General features: G+C 56.2%; 1 protein-coding gene across 3 annotated transcripts in view; it reads left to right on the top strand.

Annotated features, from left to right (window-relative positions):
• NRBP2 (nuclear receptor binding protein 2) overlaps positions 1 to 24,170 on the top strand; it is a 57,431-nt gene that overhangs the window by 5,172 nt on the left and 28,089 nt on the right. For all 3 annotated transcript variants that reach the window (XM_065399354.1, XM_065399355.1, XM_065399353.1), the window contains exons 2-7: positions 11,104 to 11,226; positions 11,692 to 11,793; positions 12,111 to 12,200; positions 14,776 to 14,816; positions 14,909 to 15,003; positions 18,092 to 18,115. In XM_065399354.1, coding sequence (XP_065255426.1) covers positions 11,104 to 11,226; positions 11,692 to 11,793; positions 12,111 to 12,200; positions 14,776 to 14,816; positions 14,909 to 15,003; positions 18,092 to 18,115 — 475 coding nt within the window. The remainder of the gene's footprint in view (positions 1 to 11,103; positions 11,227 to 11,691; positions 11,794 to 12,110; positions 12,201 to 14,775; positions 14,817 to 14,908; positions 15,004 to 18,091; positions 18,116 to 24,170) is intronic.

Raw genomic sequence — 24,170 nt, 5'->3', positions numbered from 1 at the left:
CCGTGATCTCTCCTGTCCTTGTGCCCTGACTTCAGAGTCCAGCCCAGCTGGCTCCAGCTCCGATAAGGGGGCTGCAGGGAGTGTTTGCCTTGTGCTCTGCGGCAGTCACGCCGCAGGGCCTTGGCTGGGGTTATCAGTCCCTGAGAGGGCTGTTCATCCTGAGGCTGGGCAGACATGGGCAGTTTATCTCAGACTTTGCTGCTTTTACTCGCGTGGGTGCTGCTGTCCGAGGTGAGCGGGGGGAGCAGTAGTACACGCTGGCCAGCGTGGCCTTTTAATCAGTGCGTCGTCAAAGCCTGCTTTGGGCAGGTCTGTGTACCAGGGCAGGCAGGCTGAGCCTGCTGCTGCCCAACTGCTTGTTAATGCAGCAGACTCTGCCAGGATGTGAAACATGGGCTTTGGTACCAAAGGGAGGATAGAATGAATCCAGGTCCATTCCCAGCTTCCCAGGGCATGGTCCTAGGGGCGCTGTTCCCTGGGCACTGGGCCTACCTCACCCTGGGCGCCATATGAGCCTGCCCTCCCCAGCTGGGCACTGTTCCAAGGACTCTGACCCTCCCCTAAGCACCGTCCTGGAGCCCTGCCCTGCCCTGGTTCCTCCCCAGTTTCTCGGCTGGCTTTTCCTTCCTGCTGTACACGGTTCAGACTGCCTGTGATTGCACACAGGGCTGGCTGGCAGCTCCTGCGGGAACCACAGGTGCCCACATAAACCACACGTGGGATTAAAACTATGACATTCCCTCAGACGAAAACACTTCGCATTCCAGCAAAAAGGCAAAGCAGGAAAGTGCCCACCCGCCCAGGCCCAAGGCTCCCTGCACCGCCCCTCTCAAAGGAGAGGATAAGGACCCACCTGGTCCAGCTCCTCAGCCCTGGGGTCAGGGCAGAAGCACAGGAGCCGACTTTTCAAACTGCTGGGGGGTGCTCGACCCCCGGCTCTGCCCCAGGCCCTGCCCCCACTCCACCCCTTCCCCAAGGCCCCACCCCGCCTCTTCCTGCCCCCTCCCCTGAGCGTGCCATGTCCTCCCCTCTACCCCCCAGCCTCCTGCATGCTGTGAAACAGCTGATCGCAGCAGGCGGGAGGCACGGGGAGGGAGGGGGAGGCGCTGATCCGCAGGGCCCACCGGCAGGTGGGAGGTGCTGGGGGGGAGCTGATAGGGGGGTGGCCAGTGGGTGCTCTGGACCCACCATTTTTCCCCCCCCATGGGTGCTCCAGCCCCGGAGCACCCACGGAGTCGATGCCTATGGGCAGAAGCATTCCCTGCAGTGTATCCTTCAGGCTCTGGCAGGGTTCCCCACAGTCCTCCTACCCCTGTGTGTCAGCCTCATTAATCCCCCAGGTCCCCTCTGGTTTGCCAAATACCGTTAATGCTTAACCTCTTGGGCCAATCTTTGTTGCTGTCCTTCCCAGAGCTGCTTCAGGAGGTCCTCCTCTCTGGTGCCTGGTGCCCGGTGCCCAGGCCTGCGTCCTGTATTCTAGGTGCTGTCGCCAGCATGAGTTTCAGCACAGGCTCCCCAGCTGTAGCATCGGGGAAGCTCTCAGCCACCCTAACTCCTGTCAGCAGAGTTGGCTTCCCCCAGCTCAGAAGAGTCCTGCAGGGCAGCAGCAGGAAGAGGGGAGATGGGACCCTGTGACAGTTGGGCGTGGTTGGGATGTTTGGAGCCTGGCTGACACCCAGGGAAGGTTTGAGCGTGAGGGAGGGGTTCAAAGGGGCTTCATGCCACCCAAGAAATGGTCGTCTCTAGGCAGCCAAAGTCCAGGGACATCCCAAGGTGGGATCATCCTTCCCCACCAGGGGATTTGGCCCTTGGCAGGCTCCTCGCTTGGGCCTGGCTCCGTGTGGGAGCTGGGATTCTGACCCTGCTTAGCTGGGCCTAGACCCTGTTTAACCACATCTCCCAACACCCATCCCAGAGCTGTCTCAGCAATGCCAGATCCCTTGCAGTGCCACCTGGAGCCACCCCAATCGCCTCAGCGGGGGCTCCCTGGCCAGGCCTTGTCCCAGAATCAGGGGCTGCTGTGCTGTACTACGCTGCTGTCTGCACAGGGAACGTTTCCCCTCACACCGCCTCCACTTCATGGATCTCTGGCAGCAGGAGACAGTGAGGAGAGCGGGCAAATCCATGCCCCCTGTTTTCAGGAGTAGGGGAGAGAGTGAGGTGCAGTCCCCTTCTCCTTGCAGCCACCAGGCAATAGAGAGGTCTCCTGCGGCAGCTGGGGGCACAGGGAGAAAGGAAATAAAGAGGGAAGGTCCCAGCCATCCCACTCCGCACCAAGGGGAAGGGTGGAGGTGAACAGTGGGGTTCTCACTGGGAGCTGCCCCAGCCCCACTGGAAGATGGCTCCTCTTTCTCATCAGCCTCTGGATGTTACTTTACCATTTGGAAATTGTGGGGTCTGGGGGGGGGCTCCCCAGAACTGGATAGTGTGGGACTCTGCCCTTCCTGCTCCGGATTGAAAGCCTGGAGCTGAGCTTTAGGGTGGGTGTGTTTCCTCGGAGCTGGACAGACACGCACCCCTCCCTGCCCTAGGAGGGAAGGCCTCTGGGGGTATGTCTGCACCGCAGTTAGACACCTGCGGCTGGCCCGTACCCGCTGACTCCAGCTAAGGGGCTGTTTCATTGCAGTGTAGATGTTCGGACTCAGGCTGGAGGCCAGGCTCTGAGACCCTATGAGGTGGGAGGGTTCCAGGGCTCAGGCCGTGGCCCAAGCCCTCTACACTGCAATTAAACAGCCCCTGAGCTGAGCCCCGGGAGCCCGAGGCAATGGGTGTCTAACTGCAGTGTAGACATACCCTGCTCCCTCTCTTGGACTCTCCAGTGTCTCCGTCCCAGTGGGGTTCGGGCGATGTGGGTACGTTGCCGAAGGTTGAATCCCATCCTGTTATTTCCTGGCCTTGGCTCTAACACTGCTATTTCTGTGGCCTCACTGGGATTCGCTGCTCCTCCCAGTTCTGTATTGCCTGTGCATGAATGTCATCAAAGGCTGTTTATCCCTCTTCTCCCTGATCATTAGTGGAGATGTTAAATCACAACAGAGCTAACTCCAATCCCTGCTGCTCCCCCATTACACCTCCCCTCAGCTCAATACCACACTGTTTTTTATGACCCTTTATTTGGGACCTTGCACTTGCATGACCGTGCTGTATCCAAGCCAATCTGAATTATTGCTGAGAATGTTTTCATGAGCTGCAGGATCAAATACTTCACTGAAATCAAAATATTTTCTTTCTTATGTGTTCTCTTTGCCTGCTAACTGTGTAATGTGATCACACAGAACAGGTTAGCCTGGCTAATATTGCTTATTGTTTCTGCTTTCTCAAAGGCCATTACAGATTTTCTCTTTTGTTTTGCTAGGGTGTGGAGATAGCCTTACTGTGTGGTAATTACCAAGCTCAATCTTCTTAAATGGTCCTTAGCTAGCCTGTGGAACTCTATGCCTCAAGGTATAATTGTGACCAAGAGCTTGGCAGGATTCAGAAAAGGATTATTCCATAATTGCCCACTTCAGCGTTTCTTTCGTCTTCCTTTGAAGCAGCTGGAACTGTTGGTTGCTGGGGTGGGCACAGATTGGGAATTACCTCAGCATATGACCTAGTGTGGCAGTTCCTGTATGATTTCCTTTTTGGAAAATGGGGGCCTCATTTGCTCATTTACACGTTTGTAATGTGTAGTGTTGACGGGACTTTACCATGTTGCATGCCTAGGCTGATGAGGCCTCAGAAATGTCTCCTGGCTCCGTGTAAACAGGCCCTTAATTACGTTGTTCCATACCCTAAACCAGGGGTCGGCAACCTTTCAGAAGTGGTGTGCCAAGTCTTCATTTATTCACTCTAACTTAAGGTTTCACGTGCCAATCATACATTTTAACATTTTTAGAAGGTCTCTTTCTATAAGTCTATAATATATAACTAAACTATTGCTGTATGTAAAGTAAATAAGGTTTCTAAAATGTTTAAGAAGTTTCATTTAAAATTAAATTAAAATGCAGAGCCCCCTGGACTGGTGGCCAGGACCCGGGCAGTGTGAGTGCCACTGAAAATCAGCTCGCGTGCCGCCTTCGGCACGTGTGCCATAGGTTGCCTACCCCTGCCCTAAACAGTCTGAGGTCAAGGTCCAATATGTCATAGCAACAGCCAACAGGCTGCTCAGGGAGGCACCTGGAGGGATTAATTCCATCCCCTCCTGGTTTATGGATTAACTTTCTCCCTTGGGCTCCAGCGTGGTATGTCTGCAAAACCCCCTTTTCCTCCATGCCACTCTGGAGGGCATGCTGGGCCCCCCAGAGTCCCTCTGCTGGAGGCTGTTTCTAGGATTTGGCAGTGGCTACCCTATCCCTGGGCCCTGCAGCCTCACAGAAAGGCAGCTAGGTCCTGGGGTTATTGCAGAGCCATTGATAGAAGCTGAGCCCACTGCAGAGGGGGTAGAGCAAGTCCTGGCAGCACTGCCAGAGGGGGAGGCAGGAGACAGCCGTGGAGAAGCACCAGTCCATGGGCTGAGGCAGGAGCTGGGGGTTATCGCAGGGACCAGGCTGCTTCTGGGCTCATGTGACTGTTCAGAGAACTGCCTCTTATCTCGCCCAAGGCTGGGGTGGAGTTGCTGTGTTGGCTTATCAGAGCCACCATGCTCTCAGGCTTGCCTGGAGGCTTTCCAGCACTGCCCATCTCCCAGCTCAGCACCTGATCTGGGGACACAGTGGGTCTTTGGCCCTCTTCCCCAGCCCTGCTCCTCCCTGCACTGCCTGGGGACACATGGTTCAGGGTCAAACTCTCCCAAACTCCTGACCTGCCTTCTCACTCCTCGTTCACACTTCCTTGCTTTCCCTCAAGCTGTTCAGGGTATCACCAGGGCCCATTAATACCCTGTACTCCTGTCGTCTCCCCCAACATCTTCCAGAGGTGACGCTGCAGGAGTCAGGTTACTGACTGACCCTTTCCCCCACGGTCATGTACCTTTGGGTCTTGCCTTTCACAGGTTGTAATGCTGGGCTCCTTTCCTGGTGTACTGTACCTAAGGTACGTTGACTCCAGCTACATTATTCACATAGCTGGAGTTGCGTAGCATAGGTCGACTTACCGCCGGAGTGTAGACATAGCCTGAGTCCCAAAAATACAGAAAAGCTGGTCCCTCCGTTTCCTCAGAGAGCTCGGCTGGCTGGTGTTCTCAAGCCGCTTCCCCAGCAGGCAGCCCCTGGTCCCTGGGGCCAGGGAGCTCCACACTAGCTGTTTGGTTCTGAATGCCTCCCAGCCTGAGCTGAGATCCCCCTTCCGAGGACCTGCCCTTCTCCAGCATTGACAAGCCTTGCAGTTGCAGTGGGTCAGGGCTGGCTGAGCCCACAGGAGCTCTTAAACCTCTTCTTGACTAGGGGAGGGAACTGCTCAGCTCTAGAGGCTCACAACTGAATGCGAGTTCCCAGCCAGGGGCTTTCCAGAGCTGTAAACACAGGGACTGTCCCCCCACCTCCCGCTCTGGAATGTGAAGCCTATTAATCTGTCTGCATCTCTAATTCCAGATAAAAACGTGTATTAGCAGAACAATGAAGTTGCAAAGTGAGGCACTGAAATGTTGGGAAATGAGATTAAAAAGGTGACCATTGTCGCCTTCTCTCTGCACTATGATGCAGTATTTAAATTATAGACTGATTTTTTTTCCCGCCCTCATGATCACAGACTGAGTTTTTCTGGAAGCAGGGCACAGGACGGGCAGTGCTCCTGGATCGAGACAGCTGTTCAATATTTTGTTTTATCTTTATTCTGTGTGTGGCTCCCCTGGCTGCTTCCGCTTTACGCAGCACTGGTGAGGCCTCAGCTGCAGTACTGTGTCCGTTCTGGGCACCACACTTTGGGAAAGATGTGGACAAATTGGAGAAGTCCAAAGGAGAGCAACAAAAATGACCAAAGATCTAGAAAACGTGACCTGTGATGCCATTAATGAGGCTGCTATATAAGAGCAGCTCTAGCCCCCATCCCTGTGGGCACCCCTTGACACCTCCCACAGAGCCAATACATTGCTATCTACCCAGGCCCCTTGTCTACGGCCTTGTATCCAGTTCTCTGTCCATGGCATTGCTTTTCTCCAGGCCATTTAGAATTAATTTTCCAGTTAAGATTGTGTGAGTTGCTTTACTGAGCCCCAGGTCCAGCTCCCTCAGCCAAGCTCTGTCACCATATTCCCAGAGCTAAAGCTGAAGCCTGTGGGAGCTGGAAACGCTCCATGCTGCTGACAATAACAAATCCCTGGCTCTGCCCATGTTCCCTTGGATCAGTGTGGTGAGCCCCAGAGTGACAGGCCCCGTCGCCGAGGGATGGTGGCTGACTGGGACGCAGGCAGAGCCAGCCCCACAGTGACAGATCCCGTCGCCGAGGGAAGGTGACTGGCTGGGACGTGGGCAGAGCCAGCCCCACAGTGGAAGGCCCCGTCACTGAGGGAGGGTGGCTGACTGGGATGCGGGCAGAGCCAGCCCCACAGTGACAGACCCCGTCGCCGAGGGAAGGTGACTGGCTGGGACGCGGGCAGAGCCAGCCCCACAGTGGAAGGCCCCGTCGCTGAGGGATGGTGGCTGACTGGGACGCGGGCAGAGCCAGCCCCACAGTGACAGACCCCGTCGCCGAGGGAAGGCGACTGGCTGGGACGAGGGCAGAGCCAGCCCTGGTGTAGGGTTGCCAACTTTCTAATTGCACAAAACCAAACACCCCTGCCCCGCGCCCTTCTGCGAGGCCCTGCCCCTGCCCTGCCCCTTCTCTGAGGCCCCACCCTGCTCGCTCCATCCCCACTCCCTCCATTGCTTGCTCTCCCCTACCCTCACTCACTTTCACTGGGCTGGGGCAGGGTGTTGGGGTGCAGGAAGGGGGTGAGGGCTCCGGCTGGGGATGCGGGCTCTGAGGTGGGGCCAGGGATGAGGGGTTTGGGGTGTGGGAGAGGGCTCCAGGCTGGGGCAGAGGGATAGGGTATGGGGGGTGTGGGCTCTGGGCTGGGGGGTGCGGGCTCCAGGTGGGGCCAGAAATGAGGGGCTCAAGGTGCAGGAGAGGGCTCTGGGCTGGGGCAGGGGGTTGCGGTGTGTGCGTGTGTGTGTGTGTGGGGGGGGGTTTGAGGACTCCAGCTGGGGATGCAGGCTCTGGGCTGGGGATGAGGGTTTGGGGTGCACGAGGGGGCTGGGGTTGGTGTGTGGGAGGGGGTTTGGGGTTCTGGCAACACTTACCATGGCTCCCAGGAAGCAGCCACCAGGTCTCTGCAGCCCCTAGGCGCATGGGCGGCCAGGGAGGCTCCGCGTGCTGCTTTCGCGCCCACAGGCACCGCCACCGCAGCTCCCAGTGGTCGTGGTTCCCGGCCAGTGGGAGCTATGGAGCCGGCACTGGGGGCGGGGGCAGCGCGCGGAGCCTCCCTGGCTGTCCATGTGCCTAGGGGCTGCACCGCTGACCGGACTTTTAACGGCCCAGTCGGAGCCGCCAGGGTCCCTTTTTTGACCGGCTGTTGCTGAGGGATGGTGGCTGAGTGGGATGAGGGCAGAGCCAGTCCTGGTGTGACAGTCCCCATCACTGAGGGAGGGCAGAAGGCTGGTGTAACCCTTCTGTCAGGTGGAGCCGGCAGCAGCCAGGACCGGGTTTAATATCTAGGGGTTCCTTTTCAACAATACAACACAAAATCAGCTCGAGCCCCCACCCAGGAACCTGGGGAAATTACATACCACCCCTGGGTGCCTCTGAGAGGCAATACTTCCCCACTTGCAAGCACAGAGTCTGAGTGTACAAAAGAAACATTAATGAAAGGAGAGAAGTCACCTGACATTAATTAGGGAAAACGCCACAAGCAGGACTCATAAACATAAACTGTGAGCAGGACACCCACCGCAGAGTGCATGAGGCAGAGTCTTCTTCTGCCTCACATTCTTGAGTTCTACAACCAAAAGTTCCTTTACCGTGCCCCCCCCTGCTTCCTCACCACACCCCACTCACAGTGGTTGTCCTTGGTCAGTGAGGACCCTAGGTTCAGAGGTGCATCTGTGTGAGTTCCCCTCCCACCTGGAAGAAGGCACCTGGCTTGCTGCACCATCGGAGCACTTGCTCTGTTCCTCACTGCCTGGGCACCCCGCCAGCCGCTGTTCCTCACTGTCTGGGTGCTCCACCAGCCGCTGTTCCTTGCAACCTGTGGGTGCCCCACCAGACGCTGTTTCTCACCGCCTGGCCGCCCTGCCAGCCACTGTTCCTTGCCACCTGGCCACCCTGCCGGCTGCTGCTCCTTGCCACCTGGATGCCCTGCCAGCCACTGCTCACCACTTTAGCCAGCTGCTCTTGCCAGCCCCCGTCAGTCACCTTCTGCTGCCGCCTCTTTAGATCAGTCTCGTAGTGATTTTTAGTTCTCAGCAGGCTGGGTAGAAATACTGCCCCACCACAAGTGATTTCAGCTCTTATTAAATACTTAACATAACAAAAGGCTCCAAATGAAGCCTATTTAGCTCTATCTTTGAACGGTGCAGAGGAACCAGACTGGGGAATCTTAGGGAGAGTCCATACCTCCTAGCTGGGACATCTGCCCCAGGAGCGCCGCCAGCTTTTCTGCTGCTCTAGGCGGCGGAAGGTCCCGCCCCGAAATGCCGCCCCCCACAGAGGCGGCGGAAGGTCCTGCCACCGAAATACCGCCGCGGTCGCCGCCCCCCAAATTGTAGCGCCCTAGGCGACCACCTAGGTCGCCTAATGGGTTGCGCCGGCCCTGATCTGCCCCATACCTTTTACTTTCCCAGGGTCTGGCATTCAAGCCCCTGGCTTAACGAGGTCCTTTCAGGTGCGGGTGACCCCTCATTTGGGACAGGTTAAGCACGGTTCTGCTCCCCTTTATTCATACAATAAAGGCAACAACATTGATAACAGCATTTCACTACCCTGCATTCAGTACTAAAGTGATTTGTAACCCAACACCAGCCAAAGTTGATCATTTTGAGCAACACCGCTCTCTCTGCTGGATATATAAGCAGAGAAGGTGTGTTCATGTAAATACAGTTTGCTCCTGAAGTCTCTCCCGCTCCCATCTAGCTGTCAGGGGAGAACTCCTTCAGACCCTGCCTACGCTGGGATGAGAGCAGAGCCAGCCCTAGTGTGACAGGCCCATCGCCGAGGGAGGGCGGCTGGCTGGGACGAGGGACGAGCCGGCCCCGGCGTGACAGGCCCCGTCGCCGAGGGAGGGCGGCTGGCTGGGACGAGGGCCGAGCCGGCCCCGGCGTGACAGGCCCCGTCGCCGAGGGAGGGCGACTGGCTGGGACGAGGGCCGAGCCGGCCCCGGCGTGACAGGCCCCGTCACCGAGGGAGGGCGACTGGCTGGGACGAGGGCCGAGCCGGCCCCGGCGTGACAGGCCCCGTCACCGAGGGAGGGCGGCTGGCTGGGACGAGGGCCGAGCCGGCCCCGGCGTGACAGGCCCCGTCGCCGAGGGAGGGCGGCTGGCTGGGACGAGGGACGAGCCGGCCCCGGCGTGACAGGCCCCGTCGCCGAGGGAGGGCGGCTGGCTGGGACGAGGGCCGAGCCGGCCCCGGCGTGACAGGCCCCGTCGCCGAGGGAGGGTGGCTGGCTGGGACGAGGGACGAGCCGGCCCCGGCGTGACAGGCCCCGTCGCTGAGGGAGGGCGGCTGGCTGGGACGAGGGCCGAGCCGGCCCCGGCGTGACAGGCCCCGTCGCCGAGGGAGGGCGGCTGGCTGGGACGAGGGCAGAGCCAGGCCCACATTTACTTTCTGAGCCCAAGTTGCGAACAGCCTCTGTTAGGATCCCCAAAGCTGCTCAAGCTGCACTGGCCGGGAAGGGGTGTGGAGGGGGGGGATACTGGGAGATTGCTGCCCCCGCAGATGGAAGCTGCATGGTACGTGTCTGGATGGCTCCTGTTGAACAGCTCCTCACCACCTCCATCCATCTCCCTTTGTTACTTCCAGGCATTGTCCCCATTTTCTGGGAGTCGCTTGCTCTGTGTTTATTCCTCCCAGGTTCAATGTATGAATGAACATGGCCCCACGAGTGAGTCAGAGGGGGTGCTGATGTTGTGGCGCACCCCTGCCACCTTTCCCTAGACAGAGCATCCTGCCCATTCCCCCTATTGCTCCCATCCGAACCCTTGTGACTCCCTGGGGAGCTGGCCTCCGTGATCACCCAGAGTGCCCACCGGGGAGCAGGGGTTGAGCCTCCAAGTGAGCTCTGGCTGCTGTTGGAGAAAGTGAGATTAGATAAAGTCATCTCAGGCCCAGAGGGCAGTGTCTGTCCATGCACCCTCCGTCCTTCCTCTGCCAGGCTTTGGAGCCGCTATGCTGTGCTCTCCCGTGCCCTTTGCCCGCTGCCTGTGGGCTGAGGAGGAAGCTGACCTTGGGATCAGGCTGACTGGCAGCATTCCTGGGTTTCTGTACTAGTCTTTGTGTAAAGCACGTGGAGCCTGTGAGACCCCAGGGGATAACAGAGGCGCTTTGTCTGCCTGTAGCAGGAGCTGGGCGATGGGCTGCCTGCCCAGCTCCATCGTCCTTTCTTAATGAGTTCCTGGGACTGCTGTGTCATTCCTCCCTTCTGCGCCTGCATCTCCCTCTGCAGGGGACAGGCGGGCCAGAGGCTGCACCCGGGCTGTGGCTGTAGCACCCTCGGGCTGTGGCTGTAGCACCCTCGGGCTGTGGCTGTAGTGCCCCCGGGCTGTGGCTGTAGTGCCCCCGGGCTGTGGCTGTAGTGCCCCCGGGCTGTGGCTGTAGCCCCCCGGGCTGTGGCTGTAGCCTGCGTGGGCTGTGGCAGTAGCCCCTGGTCTGTGGCCAGAGAGGCCCTAGCGACAGGGACACTGCGTTCCAGCCACTGGAGGCAGCAGAACAATTCCGTTTTACATCTGGGAGCCAGAGCAGCTGCACCACCGCTGCTGCCATGTGCAGGAAAAGGAGCCGGAGGCTGGCTGGGAATGCACAAGCTTCCTGTATTGCCGGGCTTGGCCGGCTGCATCCTTCCCCTGGCCTGAACGTGACCTGCGAGCTCCCCCATCCCCTCTCACCCGCTCTCTCTGCATGCTGGCCAGACGCTGTGGGCCTGAAGGCCTGGCTGGACTCGGCCCGAGCCAGTGCCTGTCGCTATGCTGTCTCATCCTCCATGTGTGTGCCTTGCAGGTGAACCAGGGGAACATGCCTGGGATCCAGAGCACCTTCCTGGCCATGGACACGGAGGAGGGCGTAGAGGTGGTGTGGAATGAGCTGCACTTCACAGACAAGAAGGCCTTCAAGGCCCACGAGGTGAGTGGTTCCTTCCTGCTCCCATGCCCTGTGGGGACATAGCTGGCTGGAAAAGCTCCCTCCTCCACTCACCAGTTCCCAGAAACCCCAGACCTGCAGCTCCCTGCTGGCCTACAGCTCAGGTTCCGTCTGCCTGTACATTCTCCTTGAAATGTTGCTCATCTCCTCCCCCTAAAGGCAGCCCCCTTGCCCCCCGTAACATCAGAGATCACTCCCCCATGCCTCCTGCATGCTCAGAGACAGTTCTCCTGTCGCTCCTCCCCTTGTCTCTGAGACAGTCCCCTGTAGCTCCTCCCCTTATCCCTTGCAGACGGCCCCACAGTACCCCGTGCACCCTCAGATAGGTCCTGGTGTGCCCTGCACCCCCAGACTGCTCCCCTGTAGCTCACTCCCCATCATGGCCTCTGACCCACCCCCGACATGCCAGCTGATGCCCCCCTTGCTCACCTTGCCCTCTGCCCACAGGAGAAGATCAATACCATGTTTGAGCAGCTGGTGGTTGTGGATCATCCCAATATTGTGAAGTTGCATAAATACTGGCTGGATGTGAAGGACTCCAAGGCCCGGGTAAGGGGGTGCCAGGACACCGGGACAGGGGAGGTGCCCCAGGGCGGGGATGCCAGTGCCTACCAGAAGGGGATCCTGACGCAGGTGCTTCTCCTCCTCCCCCTTCCCAGAGGTGCACAGAAATCCAGTTCTGGTTCTTGCTCTCTTCCCTGGGCAGTGCTGCGCCAAGGGGTGCAGCTTTTAAGCCCTGTGTCAGATAGAGGCCCTGGGTGCCTAATATTGGTGCAGACCCAGGAGACCCCAGCTGGGCTGCAGGGAGGGCTGTTCTGATTCCCTGGGGCAGTGGCTGAGCTGACACCTCCCTCCCCCTCCACCAGGTGATCTTCATCACAGAATACGTGTCCTCGGGGAGCCTGAAACAGTTCCTGAAGAAAACCAAGAAAAACCACAAGGCCATGAATGCTCGGGTAGGATTCGTCACCCTGTCTGGGAGGGTCTGTAATGGGCGGGTAGCTTAGCGCCCCAGGCCCCTGAAGTGAAGACCCTCTCTGTGGAACAGGCATCAGGTACAGATGGGCATGTAGGGAGAAGCTGTGAGCAGCACAAACCCTCTGCTTGCTGCTGGGGGTGGCGGCTTGATCAGAATTGGGGACTAAGAGCAGAGCTTCCCTAGGGGTGTCTGGGGATAGGAACATCCAGGGGTCCCTAAGCACAGCCTGTGGCTCTCATCAGTGTGAAGTCTTTGGACCCAGGGCCGGGTGCATTACCGTCCAACCTGAGCAAGATCTAACCATAAAAGCCAGGACTCTGACAACCCACTGCTAACTCTGGCACCTCCTAGAGCAGAACTCAGCAACCCCAGAGTCATGCTGTAGGGAGGGGACTCTTGATCAGGAGCCTTCCCATGGAGAAACAACAAGGAGTCCTTGTGGCACCTTAGAGAAGACTAACAAATTTATTTGGGCATAAGCTTTCGTGGGCTAGAACCCACTTCATCAGATGCATGAAGTGGAAAATACAGGAGCAGGTATAAATACATGAAAGGATGGGAGTTGCCTTACCAAGTGTGAGGTCAGTCCAACAAGACAATTCACTTAACAGCAGGATACCAAGGGAGGAAAGATAACTTAAACATTCAAAAACCAGTAGAACACTTCAGTCTCCCTGGACACTCAATAACAGACTTAAAAGTGGCAATTCTTCAACAAAAAAACTTCAAAAACAGACTCCAACATGAAACTGCAGAACTGGAATTAATTTGCAAACTGGACACCATCAGATTAGGCCTGAATAAAGACTGGGAGTGGTTGGGTCATTACAAAACCTAAACCTATTTTCCCCAATACTAATTTCCCCCTACTGTTACTCACACCTTCTTGTCAACTGTCTGAAATGGGCCACTCTGTATGGGGAGACTTTGGCAAACCAGTAAAGTGCCTAAAACCTCTATGGCTTATTGTTAAAAAGCTTCCTAGTCAGCAGGCTGTAAATTGGCCATTCAGCAAACTCAGCTTGACCAAGGCAGGAGGGGAGGGGGTTTTGGGGTGCTACGGAAGGGGCAGTTTGACCCCGCGTCCTTCCTGATAAGAATTGTGTTGAAGTTGCTGATACATGCATTTTAAAAGAGCAGGAATGTCTATTGGGGTCTCAGAGCTGCAGACTCTGGAAAAACCCACACCTGGTTAATCAATAATCAGAAGGAACCTCTTGCTTGAAACTGCTTACTTAACAAGGTTTCTTTAAGGGACATGTTATTCTATTACTAATATATAAATAAGGGGACTCGTTTGGGGACTGGTCTCTCCCTCTGGATGCATCTTGTGTTCCCCACCGGCAGACGGGCTGTCACTGTGCCACTCGAGAGCCACACTCAGCTTCGGTAATTATCGAGGGTTGGGGGTGTTTTACTAACCTGTTGCGGACATGTGTAAGTGCTTGAGACTAGTAAAGTTTAGCTTTAAGTGAAAGCACTCTTGTGTTGTCCTGTTTGTGCCAGCCATTTATCGGTCGGACGGCCGTGTCTCCCCTGATTTATTTCCTGACACCTCCTCGCACAGAGTAAAAGTTACCAAGAGCTTTGGGTTGAAAGAACCCCGGGTAACAACTCTCATTACCACTTCAAAAGTTATCTTTCCTCCCTTGGTATCCTGCTGTTAAGTGAATTGTCTCGTTAGACTGACCTCACACTTGGTAAGGCAACTCCCATCCTTTCATGTATTTATACCTGCTCCTGTGTTTTCCACTTCATGTATCTGATGAAGTGGGTTCTAGCCCACGAAAGCTTATGCCCAAATAAATTTGTTAGTTTCTAAGGTGCCACAAGGACTCCTTGTTGTTTTTGCTGATACAGAATAACACTGCTACCACTCTGAAACCTGTTCCCATGGAGACAGCATTATACTTCAGGAGAGGGAAGAGGCCACCCCCAATCCTTCAAATCTGAACAATGGGCTTGTGGTTATGGCACTGGCCTGGGACATAGACGCCCTGGGTTCTCTTTCCCTCTATGACAATAACTTGTTGTATGAGCATGGGCAAGTCTCTTGTCTCTGTGCCTCAGTTCCTGACCTGTGACATGGGGGTAATACCTTCCTGGTGGTGAGGATAAATCCACTGGGGTCTGTGATGCTCCGGTGATGGGGCCAAAGAAGAACCAAGTCACGTGGGTTTTAAGCCACTTGTTTTCTCTGAGTGCTGTCCCAGGCCCCCAGTTCCTCCGGTTAAGAATCATGGACTGCTAGGTTCTCAGCCTAGCTAGTATTTTTTCAGATAGCTGCTGCAGGGGAGACTAATATGGCCCATCTGTGTGCTCTGGCCTCCTGCTTGATACAGGCCTTCTCCAAAGGGACCATGTCTGGGACCCTGCTGCTAGCGAGTGGTCCCTCCCTGCGGGAGAAGGGGCACGGGGGCCTGGCACAGAGGATGTTCACACAAAGCCCTGCGGAGCAGATTGTAGGGAATGATCCTGCTCTGCTGTCTGGGGACTAGACAGGCTGTGATGGGGCTTCCCTATCTGACGGGGTGCTCTGATCTCTCCTCTAGGCCTGGAAGCGCTGGTGCACACAGATCCTCTCTGCTCTCAGGTGAGCCTCCTCTCCACCTCTGTGTTGCCTGGCTTGCCACGTCGTGCCCAGCAGGCTGGTAACACTTCAGGGGGACTCTGATCTTCCCACAGCTTCCTGCATTCCTGCGATCCGCCCATCATCCACGGCAACCTGACGAGTGACACTGTCTTCATCCAGCACAACGGCCTCATAAAGATCGGCTCAGGTACTGGGCAGAGGGCCCCTTCCCACCTCTGCTGCCAGGGTGCGTGGTCCGTGTGGAGAGGCTTCCCCCAGCTAAGAGATGTGAACTCAGGGGGTTGAGTGGGTGGCTCTGGTGCACGTCTGCCCCCATGGCTACTTCACCCCTCTGGCCTCTTGCCAGACTCCCTAGTCCAGGGCAGGGCCCCAGGGCTTACTCTCCCTGGACTTCCTCCTGGTACCTGACCAGCTCCTGTTCTTCCTAGCGAGTGCCTGTAGGCCCCTTCTCTGCAGCCTCCTCCTTTCTCTGCCCCCCCTTCCCAGCCAGCGAAACAGACTTGCTGGGTGGTCACTAGCTGCCACCAACTCCAGTTACTAAACACCTAGCTGTTTGTATTCTCTCATTCTGCCCCTTTCTAATGCTACCCCCCATTTCCTGATATTTGTACTTAATAACCTCATGTAACTTCTTTCCGTAAGCCATTGACATTTCTCAAAAAGCTTTTCCTTTTCTTTCTCAAAGCCCTGGCGTACCATAACAGGTGATCAGCTGTTTCCTCTCCTTTCCCACGCTCCCATAGTCCATCTTTGTGTTTCATGTATTCGAAAAAGATTTTTGTTTAAACCAGAATGGCCAGTTAGTGCCCTAAACAAAATTACTTCATTTGTCCTGCTCAGACCCTGAGGCGTGTTGTTATCCTCAACTCTAGGGCACAACGCAGAAAGTCTTATGCCTTTTTTTCCCATTGATCCAAATTTTTGGCCATTCCTCTTTTAAATTTTCCTGTACTAAGTTTTCAAATTCCTGTTTATTCAAGGATATTTCTGTGGCAATCCTTCCGTTTTTTTACCACGTTTGTAGCTCTTTTGTCTGCCATTTCATCCCGTTACCTCGACATGCACGGGGATCCCGGCTAGTGCTACATGGTGCATGTCATTTCATTGATTAAATCACTGCTACATACGGAGGCGCCCTTTTTATTCCCTGAGGTTTGATACTTCTTCAGAAAAAATGGCTGCTGCTGCTGCTGGATGTACAAATTAACGCTGGCATTATTGCTACTAGTCCCGCTGTCATGGCAGCTATAAAATCAGATATTCTTTTATATATACTAATTCCTGATTCTGGTGCACAATATGCTGTCTCTACTCTTCTTGCTTTTTTTGAGGTGGAGGGGATGATCCATCTGCATATATGGAGCAAGAACATAAGAATAGCCGTAGTGAGTCAGACAAATGGTCCATATAGCCCAGTATCTTCTCTTTTGACAGTGGCCAGTGTCAGATGCTTCAGAGGGAGTGAACAGAACAATTTATCAAGTGATCCGTTCCCTGTGGTACAGTCCCAACTTCTGGCAGTCAGAGATTTAGGGACCCCAGAGCATGGGGTTGCATCCCTGCCCATCTTGGCTAATAGCCATTGATGGACCCATCCTCCATGAACTTATCTAATTCTCTTTTGAACCCAGTTATACTTTTGGCCTTCACAACATCCCCTGGCAGCGAGTTCCACAGCTTGACTGTGTGGTGTGTGAAGAAATACTTTTTTGTTTGTTTTAAACCAGCTGCCTGTTAATTTCACTGGGTGACCCTAGGTTCTTGTGTTATGTGAAGGATAAATAACACTTCCTTGTTCACTTTCTTCATATACTGTTTATGATTTTATAGACCTCAGTTGTATCCCATTGGCTGGTAGGGGAATCTGGGCCCACCCACAGCTCCAGGTTCTAGCCCTGGGACTCTTTGACTAGCAGTCCAGGCCTGCTCAGTCTCAGTCCTTGTTGCTGTTTCCCTGAGCTCCTTCCTACCCCACCTCTCTATCTCCTGGTCTATCTCGGGGCTTGCCATTGCAGCTTCTCTTGCTCCCTGTGGCTACTTCGCCTCTCTCGGCCTCTTGCCAGATTCTCTAGTCCAGTGTTTCTCGTCTTTTTGTGCTGGCGACCCCCTGTGGACTTTAAAAAAATCGTCACTCCCTACTAGAAAAAATTGCAACCCCCTACCTTAAGCTTCGGGCTTCGGGCTTCAGCCCTGTGGGGCGTGGGGCTGAAACATATAAATTAGCTTTGCAGGGCCCCCTGTGGCATGGGGCCCCAGGCAATTGCCCTGCTTCCTAGCCCCTAATGCCAGCCCTGCTTGCGACCCCCTCCTCCCCCAAGCCTGTCCCGTGGCCCCCAGGCTCCCCGGTGGAGAAACACTGCTCTAGTCCAAGGCATGAGGCCAGGGCTAACTCTCCCCTGGACTTCCTCCTTGTCCCTGACCAACTCCCTTTCTGCAGCTGCCTCCTGCTCCCACATCAGCTTAATAATCCTGTCCCAGCTCCTCCCCAGCTGGGCTTCATCTCCAGCTAGGCTTTACCAGGCCCTGGTGCCCCTCCAGGGAGGCACAGCATGTGAGGTAAATTGGTCTTTTCTGGCTTGTGTGAGGTGAAGACTCCGTCACAGGTGACCCACAGGGAGCCAGGTCTGGGGGGACCTCTGGTCTGGGTGGGAGTGGGGGGGATGTGACCAGCAGGGAGCCGAGTGGGTGGGTGCATGGGGTGTTCTGTAGGCAGGTGCGTTAGATGGCTCTGGCCCCGGTGGTGGTGGGAGAGTGACCCATAGGCAGCTGGGTGGCTGGCTGGCCCTGGCCCGGGTGGCTGAGGGGGGTGTCCCTCAGGTAGCTGGGGGTGTGGCTGGCTGGCTCTGGCCTGGGCGGGTGAGGGGAGTGACCTGCAGGCAGGGTGGGTGGGTGGCTGGCTGGCTCTGGCCTGGGAGGGTGAGGGGGGTGACCTGCAGGCAGGGTGGGTGGGTGGCTGGCTCTGGTCTGGGCAGGTGAGGGGGGTGACCTGCAGGCAGGGTCGGTGGGTGGCTGGCTCTGGCCTGGGTGGGTGAGGGGGTGACTGCAGGCAGGGTGGATGGGTGGGTGGCTGGTTCTGGCCTGGGAGGGTGAGGGGAGTGACCTGCAGGCAGGGTGGGTGGGTGGGTGGCTCTGGCCTGGGAGGGTGAGGGGGGTGACCTGAAGGCATCTGGGTGCATCACTGAATGCTGTGGTTTGGAGTTAACATCTCCCTTCTGCCTGTCTCCCTCCTGCCATCTCTCTGCTGTTCCTGGTCTGGACCTGCTCCCGCCCTGCAGTCTGGCACAGGGTATTTGCAAATGGTGAGTGTCTCCCCGTCATCTCTCCTAGCCTGTCCATCCCTTCAGCTTTAGATCCTGAGTGTCCCTCTCCTCACATCTGACCCCCCATGGGCATGACCCCACGGTGGGGCATGTTGTATTAATCTCAAGGGCCAGAAGAGTTAGAGGTGTTTATGAACGTTTTCACTGTACAACATGAAAATAGTGATATTCAGGTTCGGGGGAGGAGTTCTACGGAGACTTTGGTTTTACTCGGCTCCTTGCCAAACACCCCAAAGTGTTCATTCTAAAACTGAACGTTTATTTGATCAAACACAAGAAAGAACAAGAAATTTAAACCAGCATTTCATATTGAAGCTGAAATTGAGTGATTATGCAAAACAATCAAAAAGTCTCTCTCCTTTTGGAAGTAAAATATCAGAGAATCTTATTTCCAGAATAATCTTTCCTTGATGAAAAGGAAGGGCTAACTTTACTCTGTCCTGATGTGGGAAGGGTTTGCACTTCCCCTGTTTCTAACAGACAGACTGATACAAGTTGGAGGAGAGGTAGGAAAGGGAGGTTGTGGAAGCTCCTTGGCTGGAGGTTTTCAAAAGGAGGCTGGAGCCGTGTCTCTGCGATAGCTTAAACCCAACAAATGCTGCACTGTGGCAGGGGGTTAGACTGGATGACCCTTGCAGTCCCTTCTAACCCTATGGTTCTATATGATTCTGTGATAGCAAAGGGGGGAATCTGGCTTATGTCTGTGGAACACGGGCTGGCTGGTCAGCCATGGGTGGACCACAGAGCCTGGTGCTTGGACCCTGGTTCCCACTCCAATCAGAAATGTCATTTGGTTGGGTCTTTTCTCCCTAGCCAGGGCGGGCTGGTGGGCAGGTCATTGCATGGTGCCGACGCAGTGCTGTGGCTTTCAGGGGCTGGTGAGCCGCTGAGAGAGGGAGATGGGATAGGAGGGGGTGGGGGTGGGATGGGGGGGCAGAAAGTAACCTGATAGGAAGGGAACCGAGCAGGAGCTCCCGTGCCTTTGGGGTGCTGGCAATTGGGTGTCCCCCAAAGGGCTGAGTGTGGGCGTCATGGAGCCCTGATGACTTTGAGACCTCACCGTGAAAAACAAAGTTCCTAGAAGCAGAGCAAGGCCTGGTGGCCTCCCCTGCAGAAGGACGCCTTTCAGGCTGCTCCGTCCGTCTGGGCTGGGCTCGGGGAAGGTGAGCTGAGACTAGGGTTACCCTACGTCCAGGGGTTCCCAGACACCACCTCTTTTTGGATCCTCCATCCTCTGGCTGGGCGGATTTTTAGGATAAAAGGCAATGTCTGGGGTTTTGCAAGCAGACGTTGCAGCTCAGAAAGAGCCGTCTCCATGCCCCGATTGGTCCCTCCCCTGCAGCCGCAGCTGCCAGATCCTACCCAGGCCCAGCCCAGCCCTGGGGAGGGGGAAAGGCCCAAAGGGAGGCACTGACGGAGGAGCTGGTGCTGCGTCCTGGGCCTGCGCCAGCCGCCCTGCCACCATGGCAGGGAGTGACACTGCCCCCCACCTTGAGAGTGAGGCCCCAGGTACCCCTCCAGCATCCCCCAGGTACCCCCTCCCACCCTCCCAAATATCCCCTTCTAGTACACACACACCCCTCCATCCCCCCCAATACCCCTTCAGCATCCCCCAGGTACCCCCTCCCCCCCCCCAAATACTCCCTCCCAGTACACACACACCCCTCCATCCCCCCCAATACCCCTCCAGCATCCCCCAGGTACCCCCTCCCACCCCCCCCCAAATACTCCCTCCCAGTACACACACACCCCTCCATCCCACCCAATACCCCTCCAGCATCCCCCAGGTACCCCCTCCCACCCTCCCAAATATCCCCTTCTAGTACACACACACCCCTCCATCCCCCCCAATACCCCTCCAGCATCCCCCAGGTACCCCCTCCCACCCCCCAAATACTCCCTCCCAGTACACACACACCCCTCCATCCCCCCCAATACCCCTCCAGCATCCCCCAGGTACCCCCTCCCTCCCCCCAAATACTCCCTCCCAGTACACACACACCCCTCCATCCCCCCCAATACCCCTTCAGCATCCCCCAGGTACCCCCTTCCAGCCCCCCCCAAATATCCCCTTCTAGTACACACACACCCCTCCATCCCCCCCAATACCCCTCCAGCATCCCCCAGGTACCCCCTCCCACCCCCAAATACTCCCTCCCAGTACACACACACCCCTCCATCCCCCCCAATACCCCTCCAGCATCCCCCAGGTACCCCCTCCCCCCCCCAAATACTCCCTCCCAGTACACACACACCCCTCCATCCCCCCCAATACCCCTTCAGCATCCCCCAGGTACCCCCCCCCAAATACTCCCTCCCAGTACACACACACCCCTCCATCCCCCCCAATACCCCTCCAGCATCCCCCAGGTACCCCCTCCCCCCCCCAAATACTCCCTCCCAGTACACACACACCCCTCCATCCCCCCCAATCCCCCTTCAGCATCCCCCAGGTACCCCCCCCCAAATACTCCCTCCCAGTACACACACACCCCTCCATCCCCCCCAATACCCCTTCAGCATCCCCCAGGTACCCCCTCCCACCCCCCAAATACTCCCTCCCAGTACACACACACCCCTCCATCCCCCCCAATACCCCTCCAGCATCCCCCAGGTACCCCCTCCCCCCCCAAATACTCCCTCCCAGTACATACACACCCCTCCATCCCCCCCAATACCCCTCCAGCATCCCCCAGGTACCCCCTCCCCCCCCAAATACTCCCTCCCAGTACACACACACCCCTCCATCCCCCCCAATACCCCTCCAGCATCCCCCAGGTACCCCCTCCAACCCCCCCAAATATTCCCTTCTAGTACACACACACCCCTCCATCCCCCCCAATACCCCTTCAGCATCCCCCAGGTACCCCCTCCCACCCTCCCAAATATCCCCTTCTAGTACACACACACCCCTCCATCCCCCCCAATACCCCTCCAGCATCCCCCAGGTACCCCCTCCCCCCCCCAAATACTCCCTCCCAGTACACACACACCCCTCCATCCCCCCCAATACCCCTCCAGCATCCCCCAGGTACCCCCTCCCACCCCCCCAAATATTCCCTTCTAGTACATACACACCCCTCCATCCCCCCCAATCCCCCTTCAGCATCCCCCAGGTACCCCCTCCCACCCTCCCAAATATCCCCTTCTAGTACACACACACCCCTCCATCCCCCCCAATACCCCTCCAGCATCCCCCAGGTACCCCCTCCCCCCCCAAATACTCCCTCCCAGTACACACACACCCCTCCATCCCCCCCAATACCCCTCCAGCATCCCCCAGGTACCCCCTCCCACCGCCCCAAATATTCCCTTCTAGTACACACACACCCCTCCATCCCCCCCAATCCCCCTTCAGCATCCCCCAGGTACCCCCTCCCCCCCCCAAATACTCCCTCCCAGTACATACACACCCCTCCATCCCCCCCAATACCCCTCCAGCATCCCCCAGGTACCCCCCCCCCCCAAATACTCCCTCCCAGTACATACACAACCCTCCATCCCCCCCAATACCCCTCCAGCATCCCCCAGGTACCCACTCCCACCCCCCCCCAAATACTCCCTCCCAGTACACACACACTCCTCCATCCCCCCCAATACCCCTCCAGCATCCCCCAGGTACCCCCTCCCACCCCCCCCAAATACTCCCTCCCAGTACACACACACCCCTCCATCCCCCCCAATACCCCTCCAGCATCCCCCAGGTACCCCCTCCCACCCCCCCAAATATTCCCTTCTAGTACTCACACCCCCTTCCAGCACCCCTCCAAATGCCCCCTCCCAGTACACACACACACGACTCCCCAAATACTCCCTCCAAGTACATACACACACACACACACCCCCTCCAGCCCCCCCATGCCCCCTCCAGCATCCCCCAGGTACCCACTCCCACCCCCCCAAATATCCCCTTCTAGTATTCACACCCCCTTCCAGCACCCCTCCAAATGCCCCCTCCCAGTACACACACAGATCCCTCCAGCACCCCCCAAATACCCCCTCTGGCACCCCCCAAATACCCCCAGTACACCCCCCCCTCAAACACCCCCTCTGGCACCCTGGCAAATGCCCCCTCCCAGTACACACAGCCCTCGGTTCCCTCCCCCCCACGGCTTTTTGGGAACATGAAATATAGAAACTCTAGGTGAGACAAGATGAATTGGGATACAAGGTGGGATGGGAGATGAGGTGGGTTTTTTTTTTTTTCTTCAAAATCTCCTTTTAAGAACCGCCCCCAAAGGACAAAAGGGGGCAGCATAGCCCATCCCATCATTATTTTGTCCACCAATTAGGCCTAATATCCACCACAGCAATTTTGGTTCATCAATTTCTGGCTCCACATCCTCTGTTGTTAGCAAGCATGATTTCAACAGCCCTTGAATCATATCAGTGGGTCCTTTTTGTCTTGGATTAATCCAGTTTCTGTCTGATTCTCTTGCACTTGTTCATATCATTCATCTGTTGAAAACAACTTGACTTGTTTTCCATGGTTAATTTCCAAGTAGACAAAAAGTGATGGGTGTGACGTTCCCCTCTGGTGTTATCTGGGCCGGTGATCTGCTAGGTCACTCCAATCAGGGGTGGCTCTATGTTTTTTGTGCCCCAAGCATGGCAGGCAGGCGACTTTCAGCGGCATGCTTGCGGGAGGTCCGCCGGTGCCGCACCATTGGCGTCCCCGCCGCCGAATTGCCGCCGAAGCTGCGGGACCGGCGGACCTCCCGCAGGCATGCTGCCAAAAGCCGCCTGCCTGCCGCCCTCACAACGACCGACAGGCCGCCCCCCGCGGCTTGCCGCCCCAGGCACGCGCTTGCTGCGCTGGTGCCTGGAGCCACCCGACTCCAATCCTTGACTCTGGGAGCCAGCGTTATGCTGCTCTGCTGTGAGAACCCCCACTCCTGGGCTGTTCACGCACAGCCTCTGGCATGTAAGCTGCTCCCAGCTACTTGCAAGCGAATGACACTAGCCAATATTTCCCCTCCCAGATACAACCCTAGGAACCTCCGTCTTGCAGTGTCCATTTATGCCCGCTGGATGCTGCAAGCTTATATGAGTTCATCAATTTAACAAAGAAATTGATATGTACCAGGCTTGTTATCCCAAGGGGAGTCTCTGGCACGCTTCAAACCAAATGCACTGCTTCAGGGAGAACAAACAAACAAATGTATTAACTACACAGATAGATTTTAAGTGATTATAAGTCAAAGCACAACAAGCAGATCTGGTCAAATGAAATAAAAGCCAAATGCATTCTAATCTGATTGTAATACTTTCAATGTCCTTACAAACTTAGATGCTTCTCACCACAGGCTGGCTGGTTGCTCTTCAGTCAGGCTCTCCCCTTTGATCAGCGCTTCAGTCGCTTGCTGTCATGTCTGTAGATGTAGGTGGAAGAGAGAGAGAGAGGATGGCAAACATCTCTCCCTTTTATCATGTCCTTTCTTCCCTCTTGGCTTTGCCTCTCCCCCCCCTTTCAGAGTCAGGTGAGCATTTCTGAATCTCTTCAAGCAAGGTTGAGCAATTCCCTGTTGTGGCCTCATGCAGGTGAGTCATTACATTCTAGCTCCCTTGCTGGACAATGGCTGCTGATGGGCTGTTTGACACCCTGCCTGGGCGTTGGTTACTTTCCTTGCTGTTGCCTCTGGGGAGCTAATATCTGGATGATTCCCCCAACTTACAGCATGTTTTAGTGACAACCATACAACACAATTCTCATATGCATTAATGATATACATATATGGATAGAGAACTGACTTTCAGCAGATCATAACCTTTCCCCTGATACCTTACAAGGCATGCTTTATATGTAAGATCAGGATTATATGAAAATGAGGAATATGGGTGTTACAGCACGCTCCCCCAAGGGATAGACTGTCACACCTCCCCCCTTAGTTTACTGCAAGAGGGTTAGTCACTGATTAGCTCGAAGGCAGTTTGTGTTATAGTTCTCTTGGCACCCAGCCGTCAAGCAATGAGGCAGTGTGCCTCAGTTTCCCCATCCACACACAGCAAACCAGGTTTTTATGGTTTCTCTGCT

The sequence above is a fragment of the Emys orbicularis genome, chromosome 2, assembly GCF_028017835.1.
Source record: "Emys orbicularis isolate rEmyOrb1 chromosome 2, rEmyOrb1.hap1, whole genome shotgun sequence".
NCBI classification, from domain to species: domain Eukaryota; kingdom Metazoa; phylum Chordata; order Testudines; family Emydidae; genus Emys; species Emys orbicularis.
This window is presented reverse-complemented; position numbering and strand designations above follow the sequence as displayed.